This window comes from Parasteatoda tepidariorum, chromosome 1, assembly GCF_982258835.1.
Source record: "Parasteatoda tepidariorum strain Cologne lab strain chromosome 1, Ptep-v5.0, whole genome shotgun sequence".
NCBI classification, from domain to species: domain Eukaryota; kingdom Metazoa; phylum Arthropoda; class Arachnida; order Araneae; family Theridiidae; genus Parasteatoda; species Parasteatoda tepidariorum.
The window spans coordinates 23447599-23462410 of record NC_141755.1 but is presented as its reverse complement, the minus strand read 5'-3'; the positions used below and the strand labels follow the sequence as shown (position 1 = coordinate 23462410).

At 31.8% G+C, this 14812-nt stretch overlaps 1 protein-coding gene across 3 annotated transcripts in view; it reads right to left on the bottom strand.

Moving 5' to 3' along the window:
• Window positions 1–14812, bottom strand: part of LOC107446911 (uncharacterized) — a 79444-nt gene that overhangs the window by 44517 nt on the left and 20115 nt on the right. For all 3 annotated transcript variants that reach the window (XM_087160316.1, XM_087160318.1, XM_087160317.1), the window contains exons 9-13: window positions 11671–11898; window positions 8650–8673; window positions 5730–5753; window positions 5421–5624; window positions 2087–2314 (exon numbers count right to left, since the gene is read on the bottom strand). In XM_087160316.1, coding sequence (XP_087016442.1) covers window positions 2087–2314; window positions 5421–5624; window positions 5730–5753; window positions 8650–8673; window positions 11671–11898 — 708 coding nt within the window. The remainder of the gene's footprint in view (window positions 1–2086; window positions 2315–5420; window positions 5625–5729; window positions 5754–8649; window positions 8674–11670; window positions 11899–14812) is intronic.

The window sequence follows — 14812 nt, the reverse complement described above, 5'->3', positions numbered from 1 at the left end:
TGCTAGTAAGTAAAGGTAAAGCTCGCTAATAAATTTTTTCAGAGTCAACTCGTCGATCGACACTACTCAACTCATCGTTATGGCTCATCTTGAGTTCAGTTGGTTACGTCACCTATTGCAATCATAACCCCGATTGCTACCTTAGTTCGAGAAAAAAATGCATTTATTTCTCTTTTTCAATGAAGAAAAGTGATTAGTTTGCAAATAAGAACGCAATGAAGAGTTTTTGTTTCAGTAAGTGTAATATGTGCTTCGTCCTAAATGGGATAAAACTAAATGGGTATTGTATGTTCGCATTAAAGGATTTATTTAAAATTGTTGCTCAAGTTAGCGTGACAGGGAAGCTTTTTTGTTGTTGTCTTAAACGAAAATTCGTGTTAAACGATTTTATTTGATTGTAAAATAAAAATTTCATATGTTTCAAAACAGTCTATTGTATTTAAAACAGAGGAGTTTTATATGCCACTTTTTTATTACTGTCGTTGAACAGCCAACTGAATTTTCAGTTTACGACTACTAATGTTTAACTCCGAATCCTTGCAAGTTTGAACCCAATCCAGAAAACAAGGGAACTCCTCGATCAAGTATTAAGAGAAATTTGACTTTTTTTGATGCAACTAATCTGCAATTGCGTTACGTGGAGAGGGAAATCACGAGAAAAAACCTCCCACGGTTAGCCTGACGGCAAAGGGACTCTAACCCATGATCCGTCTACTACTGAGGATATTTCATGTCAGCGCTGCGGTCGGTGCGAGGTGGGTGCGGAATTCGAATCAACCTGCCATCGCCAGGATTCGAACCCGGTTCACCTCATTGGAAGGCGAGTGCCCTGAGCCTCCACAGCTCTATATGCCACTTATATAAGATTTCAGGATCTTTTAAAGAACAGCGGAAACATAATAGCAGCTCAAATAAACAGCGTGAAAAGTTATAAATTTTACACTTGCAGGAGACTTTAGCACGCAACTGTATGTAAAGAAAATAATTTTTTGTTTTTACTTTTAAACTTACCAATTATCTCTGTTGGAATAGTTTCTGTTGTAATTTGTTCATTTGATAAATTAGTAAATTAGTAACTGGATACATTTACAAAACTGATAAATCAATAGTGTTTTAATAAATTATAATGAAAAGAGTATTATTCAACGCTATTATCGATAAAGTGTTTTTTTTGAGATTTTCCTTTTTTTTTTTTTCAAATTGGAATTACATTTTTATATGTTGAATAAAAAATTAAATGATTACAAAAGAAAAAAAACTTACTTTTACTGAATTTTAAAAATAGTTTTTCTGCAATAAAATTGAACATTTATAAGACTACTGCTATTCAATTATTTTTTTTATTAATTTCAAACCATTAAACATTGTATAACACATATTTGTACAAGCTACTTGCTGTAAAATTCATGCATTAATATTTTTTAATGTTTGATATGATGTATTTCATAAAATTTGAGCATTACTTACTAAAAATTTGGAAAAGTTTTTCATATTTATACAAATTTAAACAAAAATGTAGGCAGGTGAATTACAATTTTATTGATTAGCCATAGGTAAATAGCATGATGCCTAGGCATAGTGGGAAATCTTATTTTAAATCTAGTTACTAAAATGAAAAAAAAAATATTTGTATCAATGAGGAATTGATTATAGAAATTTACAAGTGTGATTCATGGTGGCTCAGGGAATGGAGTATTTGCTTTACTTTCCATCGAATCCCAGCGATGACTGGTTGATACGATTTCCGCACCCAGTTCACACTGACCACAGAGCTGACGTAAATTATCAGTGGTAGACGGATCTTGGGTTAGAATCCCCTTTCCGTCAGGCTACCCGTGGAGTTTCTTCGTTATTTTCCTCTCCACGTAAAGCAAATGCGGGTTAGTTCCAACAAAAAGTCCTCCACGAAGGCAAATTTCTCCAAATACCTGATCCAGGAGTTCTCTTGTCTTCTGGATTGGGTTCAAAATTACAAGGCTACAGAGTTGAACATTAGTAGTCGAAAATCCAAAATATTGGGTCGGCTGTTCAACGACTGTTATAGAAAAATTACATGTGTATTTAAAATTTAAAAAAATATTTTTACCAGTTGGTTTTTCTCTGTCGCCACAGTTAACATCTTTTTCATCGTAACATTTTTTCCTATAAGAGTCGAAATATTTTCCTTTCTTGCATTTACGCAAAGATGGTTTATAATCGTGGCAGTTGTAATACAAGTTACAATATTCTTCATGAGCCCATCTACCGTGATTGTAGCAGTTGTAGTCTGGAACATCCGGCTCAACAATTTCGTCATCAGGGTCATCAGGAAACACTGCAAAGAGTTTAAGAAAAATTAGTTTGTAAATACTTAACAAAATGCATTTGGTTATGCCAGTGGAATGCTATGAGATATAAACTCAAAAATTAACAATGTTTTAATTTTCAGAAAAAAAATGTTGTTCAAAGATCCGTCTTTAATTAAAAAGGAAAAAAAAACACGTTATTCAAAATGTTTTAACTTAAGATCCATCTTACCGATTGCCTTTAAATTTTGGGTTAATAAATAAGAGGATTGTAAAAATTTGTATACTTTATAATTCAAAATTGTTTCAATGATTATTAAATTAAATAGTAAAAATAAATTAAGTAATCAAAAATGAATTTTTGCATGGGATTATTACGAGTTTCATAATTGTGCTTAAGAAAAATCTTGATTTAGTTAAGGTTTCTTGCCTAGAGGTCTGACTTGAGTCTCATTTTTAGCATTTTCAGTGAAATAGAAGGATAAGTTGTATAATTATTTTATGGTTTTCTTTCTTTCGGATAGATTTTAAATACTTTCTAGCCAGAAATAATTATAAATTAACATGTGATAAATGATGGAATGATGGCAATGCACGCCAGGAACCGATGGACTGGTGCAGCTTGATCTTCATTCTGTATAGTCTGAAACAGATGAGATTAAAAATTCACAAATAACGATTATGTAATTGCAGGGTTGCCGCAGTAAAAAATGAACAAAAATAGTTGCTTTTAGTAGCCTCAATGAAAATAGTTGCCTGAACAGGAACAAAATTTCTCAAAAATAGTAGCCAAATAACTTAAATTATAGATTAATTGTCAAATACTGTGCTCCAATTTAAAAAAAGTTTTGTGCAAACATAAAAGGTATACATATTAGAAAATAGGTACCTAAATAAAAGTCGAATTACAATAAAATATGAATGTTAATAGAAGGAAAAAACAATTAAAAATAACAAATCTGCCCCTCAGAGAGAAAATATAACAAGTACTTTATAAAATCTAATGAAAATTTAAATATTTGGCTTTTTGGACATAAATGATTGTATAAAAGTTTGCTTTCTTTTATTAACGTTCTGAAAAGTATCGTTCATTTTTGCGAAAAAACTTCGCTAAGAGTAGAAAAGTGTCCCAATAGTCGCCTATTCCTGAAAATAGTTGCTTTTTTAGCCTTTTCAGGCAAAAAAAGTCGCCATAGTCACCTAAGGCCGAAAATAGTAGCATTTTAGTAGTCTGTGGCAACCCTGTAGTTGCTTAGCTATGGTTTGAAACAAAAAAAAATCTGCAAAAATGTTATTTTTTTTTTAGAAAATGGCAGTGATTTTTCAAAAAAGAAACTAGCACGAATAAATTTTTTTGACATTTAAACGTAGAAAAATGTCATCGAAATTTCGGAGAATGCTTAACTTTCGTTGATTCCAACCAAAGTCACATCAATTTCCAAAGTGATGTAAATCTATCGAGTAGTTTTTCTGCTATCCCAACGCCCAACACAAAAAAACAGGCTTTTTGAGAAATTGTGTGCAAAGTATTTTTTTGACGTTTCCTCCCGGTTTTAGGGTATTTATCATCAAAAGGTGATACACCACACAGCATTTCTTCTTCCTCGAACTGATGCATTTCGTCGACGTGCTCTGCTTTCTCTTGGGCAGCAGATCTGGCTTTTTTGATGCAAATCTGGCTTCGAGCGTACGAGGTGATTTCCGTTGCACCTTTTGTAAACTCCAAACGTTCTGTTGCCAATTCGAATATCCACGACGCCCACTATGCTGCTTACCTGCATGAAACCGTCGTTGAGCATTACCGTGGCCAAATAATTAGCAATTTCGTTTGTTTCGTTTTAACGAAAACGACCAGATAAGCGAATTTAGCGATTTCTTATTGTTTTAGGGTTCACGCCGACTCATCCATCCAGTAAATTGTCATTTGACAGGTATTCGAATATATGTCAGATAGCTTCCTACATTGATTGCCTCATGCTCTGTCGGTGAGTCCTCGACGATGCGGAACGACAATTCTGATGATCGCTTTTTTCAACGATATCATACACTTTCCGGGCAAAACGCTCACATATACCCCATAGTATCAGATATCGAAAAATACAATAAAAAATCAGTTTTTTGAAATTTCTGAAACAGAAAACCCCTAAGAAGTTACCGAGATGGTGAAATGCGAGATCATATCTTACAAAGAGGCCATATTTCTGGGATTGCGAATTTCCAGAGTTTTTTCAAGTTAATAATTTTTACAAAATTATTACTATTGTGGTGTACTTAGCCGTTTGAGGTTATGTATGTTAACTATTATATCACGCATGCGTAATCGAATCTGAACTTTCTTTCCTCCCACTCGGGATATTACGCTTTAGATTTCTCACCAGATAGTGTTGCGTTATGACGCATCTTCTGTATTCAGAATTTTAAAAATTGTAAATTGTGCTTGTTAAATGAAAGAGTGTTTAATCCTAAGAAACAGCTCAACTATTTAGTTGAATTAACCAAAAGAATATAGAAAATTCCGTTTTTATGCGATCTACTAAGAATACCAGTTGTTCTTTTCCCCCAAATTCCACAATTAGATGCAAGTTTTGTAACAGAGTTGCCAAGTTTAAAAATTCTGAAACAATGCTTTTAAAATAACCGTGACATGGTGTAGTTGTGATTAAAATTAATTGATGACCCAGCAAAGATTTTATTCGGAATGATCTAATGCGCAGAAGTAAACAATGTTTAATAGTTTTTCAGTCAGCAGCACCATCTGTTGACAAACTTTTCAACTAATTTTAAAGCTTCCTGAAAGTTAATAAGCAGAGGGTAGCAAAATGTGTAACATTCTGTTTCCATTTTTCCTTTGATTGATTTTTCATATTATCGACCATTTTCGGGACAAACGTTTTAGGCAGGCCCGGGAGTGTACATTTAAGTATTTTAAGTACATTAAGTACATTTGAAAATTATCTCATCTTTAGATGTTAGTTTTTGGTATAAAATATAAATTTAAAACTGAATTTATATTAACCAATTAACTCATTTAACTTATCATTGATATTGGGCAAATTTAAAAAAATAACCAATGTAAGACAGTTTGAAATTTAGCACAAATAAAGATAAAGTATTAAAAATAAAAGATGGCCTTACTATCAGGATGCACTCTGCTTCCACACTTGGCATGCTTATCTGGCTCGCATTTCCATTTTTTGTCATCAAAGAGTTGGTTTTTCGGACACTTGTGCTCTTTGTGTTTTCCTTTTTTGCAGTCGTAAAACTTACTGCAATCTCTCTCGTGAGGAAATTTACCCTCCTTTTTAGGACACACGAATGGGGCAAGCGTTGTTATCGTCTCTAAAAATTAAATAAAAATAGTTAGTAGCTTAAATCAATGAATTTTATCTAAAGAATAAAATATCAAAATATTTCGAATACTTATCGAGAGAAAATTTTATTTACCTGTTGATATTTCAGGCTCTAATTCTGAAAATAGACAAAAGTTTTGTTAAGAAATATTTTGTTTATTTCTTTGACAGTTAATGAAAGTAGGCACACTGATATTTATTTGTACATTTTATTTTATTTTCAGTTCATGTTTGTAGTTTTTATCAATTAGTGACCATTTTTTTAGAAGTTTTTATTACATGTGTCTGGGGAGCCAGTTCCATGTTTAGAGCCTTTCACTCTCTTCTCTCTGCTCAGTTATATTCGAATAAATTACGATTTTCCCCTTCCTTAATACTTTTCGAATTTAGAATGTCTAAAATTTTTTTTTTAAATTTCCAAGACTTTAAGAACCATGTTTAAGGCAGTTTTAATTTCCATACAGTTTTCAAACTTAAACATTTTTAATCAATTTGAAAATCAAGGCAGACACCAGCGTACTTCCTACCTCTATGACTAACTACACGCTAACAAAGAAAGTATGTGCTATTGATAAAGAGATTTGTCTTATGTTGCTATTCATCTATGTGCCCTATGCAGCCTATCTCGATTACCAACTTTATACCAATTTATTTTTTAACAAATGTGTACTTAAATTTATTATTTTGTGAAAAAAAAATTGAAACCTAAATTATATCCTTATTAACTTGCATATCTCGTTTTAAAAAATAATTTTATTTGGCATAAAATACAATATATTGTAATATTAATTGTTGTGCACGATATGCCTACCTTTACACATTTCATTAACGTAGAAATGCTGAGTAGGGGAGAGTGTTGTACTTTTGGATCACATTTATTTCGATCATCGAAAGGGTGAAATTCTGCATTTAGTATAAGTTGTTGATAACTGTAATAGCAAGTTCCATCTGTTGTGTTAGGAGCCAATATAAGTTTTTCAGTCAAGTGTTTAATAACTTTTTTGTTTGATTTTATAGTTGCTGCGTAACTTTTTCAATCAATTTGATTGGAAAATAAAATCCTATAGAACTTAGCCTTAATAATGATAAATACCAAAATTCCATTCTCTATGAGATAAAATACCAACTTTTTCTTTTTGTTAGGTTTACCAAAAAAAAGTGCATACTTGTATCTTGGACCAGTGTCAATGTTGTACTTTGGACCGGTCTAAGGTAAATGCTACATGTGCGTCCGAACAGAAATATATTTCTCTGTAGACTTTCCTCTTAACAAAATATCCAAACATTTTTGCGTCACGAATTTTTATGTAGAGTTTCAGAAATTTCATTAAAAATAAGTTTCAATTTTATGAATATTTAATTTCAACCAACTAACAAGTAAAAGATAACCACTCTGGGGCCTGGATAACCTGACTGATAGGACGTTGGTCTCGTGTTCGGGAAACGGGAGATCCCACCGACCAAAGAAACCTCATGTATTAAATTGTCTATAAACTGTTATGGTCTTAACAACCTTTGATTGTCAGAATTCATAACTATGTAAGAGATTTTACCTCCAACCAAGCCTTACATTCGAGCTAATGTTTTGTAAGTATTAATTTAATTTGAAAGAAAGTTAATTTTTCACGTAGGCAATACTTTTTTTAGAAACATTTTTCTTTTTCTTTAAAGTATTGTGCTCCTTTTTCCATGTTTATGTTAAAACCAAACTATAAAAAATGCGTTTTTTAAGTTAGCTTAAAATTTTTTACAACTGGCTAATGTAACCATTTACAACTAGCAAGATTTCAAAACCTCAAAAAAAGTAATTTAACTGGATATTGGAGCTAGGCTTTTCGTTAGGTAATGGACATATGACTTAGGTAGTGGTTGAGAACCGTGGAATTCAATTTAATTTGTGTATCTGCTTGTTTCATCAATGTTAACACTCGATTGTAATAGATAGGGAATACTAGACTTTTTTGTGTTAAGCAGTTTTTTGGTTCTGCCATTTATGCGTGAATGAGAGTATCGTATTCTTATAGTCCATGGTAACAAATTGGGAAGTGCAGGATATTGGAAACCTTTTCTGAGTTGAAGAAAATGGAGGAGATTTTGTGGTGTCAACGCTGTGACTCGAATCCCCGATATAGATTAGCCCTCTCGTCATTAATATGTACCCAGCTACAAGGAAAGTTAGGTGGGCCTAATTAAAGCGAAAAACGTTTTGTTTAACAGTTTTAGGTTAACGGTGTTAATGAACGGTTCTCTCCCAGTTAACAGTTTGAATATCATCTTATTTATTCTTATTTGACTGTTTTATTTGAATATGGTAAAATAACAGTCAAATAAGTTGCTATTTAACCTTTTTTTCCGAGAAAATTCTAACAGTTAGAAAAGCGTGAATATTTAGTTTCTGCCGAGTTTTCGCTGTTTATTTCCTCGATTCTGTGGGATTGATAAAGTGCTCTGAAGATCAGATTCACCTGACTATTTTATACTAAACATTATACGTGATTATTTTCTATTATACGTCACAACATTTTCTTAAAATGTGATGGTTCTATGTCATAAAAGAATTTTCTTAAGTCTAAATTTGTCTTTAGAACTTTGTTGCAGTAAATTTCACACTCCTGGCATACAAAATGTCACTCTTCTGGCGTTTTTCAAGCCAGAAGATGGACTTCACAGCCGAAATCGTTAAAGTGAGTTCTCTTTATATTTCTCTTATAAACTGTCTTTTTTGTAAGTATGAATTTTTCCAGATTTTTTAAAGCATTTTAAGTTTCAAGAATTTGTGATTCCAAAATATCAAGGTTTTAGAGAATCTCCGTTACGCTTTTGCTATCCTAATTCATGCCCATTTGGGGCTTCTGACAATTGCGTTTTTTGGGAAGTCCTTAATTTAAGCAAAGAGTATGCATTATTCTTTTATATATTACTGAATTACTTTTAAATAAATTGCTTTCATAAAGTTTAACGTTTATGATTTTCAAATAAATTAAAACAAAATATAAAATGTAAAATCATTTTACCAGTGGTGGTCTTCACTTCTCGATCTGAAAAATACATAAATATGTTTACAGATATTATGCGTACTTTAAAATTTTAAACAACTACTAGTTTTTAGTCACATAAAAGATTGCCAATACTATGTGCAATATAGGGTGATTCTAACAGAAGTATACAGTTTCAATGCACTAACAATCAAGAACAATGCATGATATTATATGTTATCTGCAACAGAATTGTATGAAATTAAAATCTTGTTTGAGACAGTTACAGTTGTTGTATGTGTGACCACTTAACAGCACGACACACATCGAGCAGGTAATCCATTTTCGCCCCTAACGTATGTTGAGATATATGAATTAAGTCCATCAATAGTGATCAATTACGTTTAGTTTTCACCAAATGATGCTACATTTCACGTCAATGGGACGGTAAACAAGCAAAATGCTCGCTTTTGGAGAACAGAGAATCTCAAATTGCGAGATTTGTCCAAGGTAAATGTGTTCTGTGCGCAGTGTCCAGAAAGAAAGTGTTCAGCTCTTTCTTTTTTCCAAGACCAAACTGTCAAGGAAGCCACTTTTTTTTATTATCTTAACTCTTTGGTTGATGCCAGAGTTGCAAGATTTTTATTTTATAATCATCGTTGAACAGCTGATCCAATTTTTCGGGTTTACGACTGCTAAGTTCAACTCTGTAGCCATGTAATTTTTAACCCAATCCAGAAGACACGTGAACTCCTGGATCAAGTATTGGGAGTAATTTGCTTTCGTGTAGGACTTTTTTTCGGGAACTAACCCTCATTTGCGTTATACGGAGAGGAAAACCACGAAAACCTCCCACGGTTAGCCTGATGGCAAGGGGACTCTGACCCTTGAGCCGTCTACCACTCAGGATATTTTTTAAGTCAGCACTGTGGTTGATGCAAGTCGGACGCGGAATTCATTTCGACCAACCATCGCTGGGATTCGAACCCGGTTCACCTCATTGGTAGGCGAACGCTCTATCACCAGAGCCATCATGGCTCACAGGAAGACATTGGCAACTTCATTCTTCAATTGGAGGGTATGCGTGTGAGTTTACCTTACCTCTCTCATGGATTTGGCGAACCGTGGACTGCAACATGTCTCCCAATTACCACCCATAAGTCCGAACCTAATCTCTAACACCTTGTGATTTCTTCTTGCAGGTTTACTTAAAGGACAAGGTATTTGTCCATCTTCTTCCTGTTTTTCTATAGGAGCTGAAACAGCGTATCACAGCCATTATCAATGTATTTGATACAGTTACATTAACAGTAGTTTGAACCGAAATGGATTACAGACTAGATTTGAGCCGTGTGACATAAGGGATCACGCGTAGAACATCTGCGACTGTCGCTGATAAAACTTAAAATATTCCCATACAATTATGCTGTTGGCAACATATAACATCTTACATTGTTCTTAATTTATTGTGCATTGAAATTGTATACTTCTTTATAAACTACCCTGTATAATCACGTTGTCGCATCACTATCACAATATAGTTGTATTTAGATATATACAATCAGCAAATGCGTGTTTTTCGAATATCACAGCCACAAAAATTTAAAATTATTTTTTGGGAAAAATTAATTTTGAAGATAATTAGTTTATGAATTGTGAAATTTATTTTCTTATAAGATATCGAGCAAATTAATAAGCAGAAATAAAACTAAACAACCAGATTTAGCTACTTTAACAGCTGAATCGAAGAAAGTATGCTGCTACGGAATTTCCGCTTTGGGCAGAGATTAACAGGAAAAAAAAATCGAAAACAATTTATGAAGAAACAAGCTGTTTTTATTTGTGCTTAAATAACTTCTTTTATAATTTATCGCATAAATAAATTATTTTATTTTGCATTTTTAGTGTCAGGTTCATTTTTATTGCATTCTTAAGTCACTTAATTGTCTTTTCTCACAGTAAATTTAACAGTAGAAGGACTGAAACTTAGTATATATGTCCTTAGTGATATTGCCCAAAAGCAGTCAAAATGACTGGATTGTAAAAGAATGAATAATGGGTAAAGAAATTTGTTTATAAAAATATAAAAAATTAATTTTATTCTTTACAGTTATATAACAAGTTATTAGTTAATATAAACAATAAAAATTTATATGTTGTACAAAATTCTAAGAAATTGTGTCATTATATACATCATTGCTTTTCTAATTGAAATTAAAAGCAGTCAAAATGACTTCCTTAGGCAATCTAGTGTTAAATGAAAAAATTTTTTTTGCAAAGAGAAGTTTTAAATGCCTTTTGCAGATAGCAGTTCATGGTGATTAGATTTTGTAAGTGATTAATAATTTGATGTTCTATAAACAAAGAGACAGAACGATGTATAGTAAAAAGGTTTACAAAATAATGGTAATAGATTTATTCTAGTTCTAAGAAAACCAATTTTTTGAGGAATCATGTTGTTCGGTACAAGTTTTCCTATTTCGATATCAACTCAGTGCTTTTGAAAATACATCGCTGTTACGATCTCTTGGAAAAATTTTTAAAAATCATAATATTTGCAAAGAATCTACTTGATTTTTTTTTAAATTTCCAAAATATTTTGGTTCAAATCCTAAAAAATACCGAAAAAAATAAATGGCGCAACTATATACGAAGCTTAAGGCTCCTATACTATCAGAGCTGACCTATCAAGCAATATTGGAGCAAAAAAGTTCACAAGTATTGTGCTTATGTTAGCACAATACTAACATAAAAGATACTAATAAAATAATATAAAAATAACTTGGAAAAAATGCGTGACGTCACAGAGTTTTCTTATAGTATTGCTAATAGAAGATCGAGATTTGCAAGCAAGATCTTCACTTCGCTAGCAAACACAAAAGGTAATTAAAGTAAAACAAGTAGAAGGGTCTTTCTTCGATAACATTTCACAATAGTTTTATTACAATTTCAAGGAGAGATGAGAATCAGTTTGTTAAAATTAATACTAATGAAATTTTTCTTTTTTAACTTTTGTCTTTAACACACAAAACCTTTTACACCTAATAAAATTATCGTTACCTTCGGATGGTTTTCTTCCGTCACAAGTCACGTCCTTGGAGTCAATGCATTTCCTTTTATGTGAATCATAGTATTTTCCCCTGCGGCATTTTCGTAGAGAGGATTTTTTATCGTGGCAGTTATAAAACCAATCACAGTATTTGTCATGAGTATACCGACCATAATTTCTCTCGCATTGAAAATCTGGATTTGGATTGATCACTTCATCATTAGTTTCATCAGGATCCACTGAAAACAAATTGTCACTGTTAAAATTATGGCAAATTTATTGGCATGTGTACACTGCGCAAAATAAAAAACTTGAATAATTTTTAATCTAATGATCTTCACGTTTCAGGATTCAATCTTAAATGGTTCAAGGGGGTTACCTCAAATAATTTACTTAATAATTGCACACGATATTTTGATTGGGGGTGGATGAATGAAGAATGAATGGGTCCGCCGTCCGCCCTATAAACGGGTGTGATGTACGGTGTGGCAGAGTTCGAATTCTTGTCCATAGATGGCGCCACTGAAAAGCAAGAACAATCTCATCCCTCTGTCTAAACAGGCATACGTAAACAACAACACGATATCTAAAGTTACTAAATCATTCACAAAAATGTATTTTCGCCAAATAAACATACCTTTATTGCGACAGATTCAGATTTCTGATCCCTGAAATATAGGGGTAAACGCAATCTACGAAATATGGTCTCAATAGTTTGGTTAGGAGAGCTGACTCCTCAATGTTAATTTTGCTAAGACTCCTCTACTATCAGAGCTGACCTATCAAGCAATATGGGAGCAAAAAAGTTCACAAGTTAACGTTATGTTAGTATTGTGCTTATGTTAGCTCTTTGAAGCAAAAATAGATGATGAGTCGGCCTGCTTTTCGCGTATTTCGTCATACGAGAATTTTATACGAGAATTGAAAACTTTTTGCACACAATTAAGACATTCGTTTTGCAAAGATAATTTCATGCAAAGTATAACTTAAGAGAGTATTTAGTATTTTATTTAATAAAAATTTAAAAAATTTTGAATTGTAAAATTTTTTTATGTTATTTTGAAGTATGCAACATTAAATGGCAAAATAAAATTTTTTAATGAAATAGGTCGAGTAGTTCTAGAGAAATCGACTTTTAAAATAGTCGTTTTTTAAAAATATTTTATTCCTCCGGAAATATTTGACCGATTTCGCTCAAATTTCATATCAATAAAATTTTGTACCATTTAAAATTACGTTCTTTAAAATGATGTAGATTTTCTTTTTTTTTTTTATATAATTCAAATCTTTTCGACTATTTTTTAATAAAATAATAAAAAATAATGAATGCTTACTAAAAGTTATATTTTGCATGAAATTATCTTTGGATAAACTAATTTTTTAATTGTTTGCGAAATTTTTTTAATTCGCTTAAAAAGTTCTCGAGACAAGGTAAAATACACAAAAAGTAAACCCAACATTAAGGGATCAGAACTTTGAACCGATCTCCTGACCAAATTATTGAGACCATATTTCCTAGATTTAGGCTATCCTCTATATTTTGAGGCTCAGAAATCAAATTCTGTCGAAGAGAAGGAATATTTATTCTGAGAAAGAACGTTTTTGTGTCCAATTCTGCAACTTAAAATTTCGTCTGCACTTATTAATATACTTATTTAAGGGTATCCGTAATATCCATTAAGATTGAGCCCTAAAATCATTACATCAAAAGTTATTCCGCTTATTTTTTTGCGCATTGTGCATGAAAAGTTATAACTTAGAAGAAAAAAAAAATGAGTAAGGATGCATGAAGCTTAATTTCCAACGATTAAGTAATGTGCAAAATTTTACACTTGCTTTGGTTATCTGTTTTTCATTAAAAAATTAAGATATGTGTCTGGAATGAACTTTAACTTTCATTCCAACTCTTTTAATTGCTTCAGCTATAAAATAAATTTCTTATATGTAACAGCGATTAGAATTTCCCTTATGAAATCAATTCTATGAGAAACATGATATTGTGGAGTTGGCGTTAACTTGATACTTATTAAAGTACTTAAAATTGTCTTGGAAAAACTTAGAAAAATTATTATAATGTTTTCAATTCCAGATTATCCTTTGAGATGCAGAAATAAACTGCTTTTGTTCCATTTTACAAGAAGAATTTTTTTTTTAAAAAATAAAACGAGTTACTTATATTGAACCGTAGATGATTGTGGGTAGCGGACTAGTGTTTTAAAATTTTTCCATAATTTGTATTCATCAATGACGGTGATGCAAAAACGGGACTTATTTTTTACAACAACAAATGTTATGGTTCGAAAAAAAAATGGAAATGATGTATGTAATTGCATATGTCTCAATTAGTTTACGTGTAGCTTTAGAATGAAAATTAGTTTTCTTTGGGAAATTTCTTTTCATAGTTATTTAAAATTCTTAAGACGCATAATGTTTCAAGTTTAAAATAAAATGGTGCATGCGCAGAATCTCTTCGATTAAGTTTTTCTTTTAGAAGGGTTTGTGGAAACATCAGTAGTACTTTCAGTTTTGAAGTTGCCCTTAGTTAAACCTGATTTTAAGTGCAAAAAGCCGTAGCAGAATGGAAAAAATTGTATTATATCAAAAACGATGTTCTTTATTAAAAAAAAAAAAAAAAACAAATTTCAAAAAAAGAAATTTACGAAAAATATTTATAACTAAACTCCCGTTTAATAAAACGAAATTATCCTATGTACTACAGCGAAGAATGCAGTTCTATATTTGAAGAAAATTGGCAAAGGCTTGTAGAGTTACGAGTTAGATTTACTGCTAACCGGTTATACGTTTTTAAAAGGCTAAACAAATATTCAGAATTCGAGCCTCAGATATTTTTTTTTGGTAGTAGTAGCCAATAAAAATCGTGGGGATAAGTAGTTTGGATAAATTGCTGATTTAGAAAGGATAAGAAAACAAGAACGATTTGGTACTTGTTCTTCAAGAAGAAGAGGATCATAGATACCCACACATGTGACCTATGACGTAAGCTCCAGCTGATCGCTTATAAGCAAAATGGCGTGTTAAAGTTTAACTAAGTGTCTCCACATAAGTTAGAATGTTAATTAACGTGGAGTTTATTAAATGCAGCACCTTATCGCACATCGAATTAATGGAAATGTAATTCTTTCTCCTCTACAT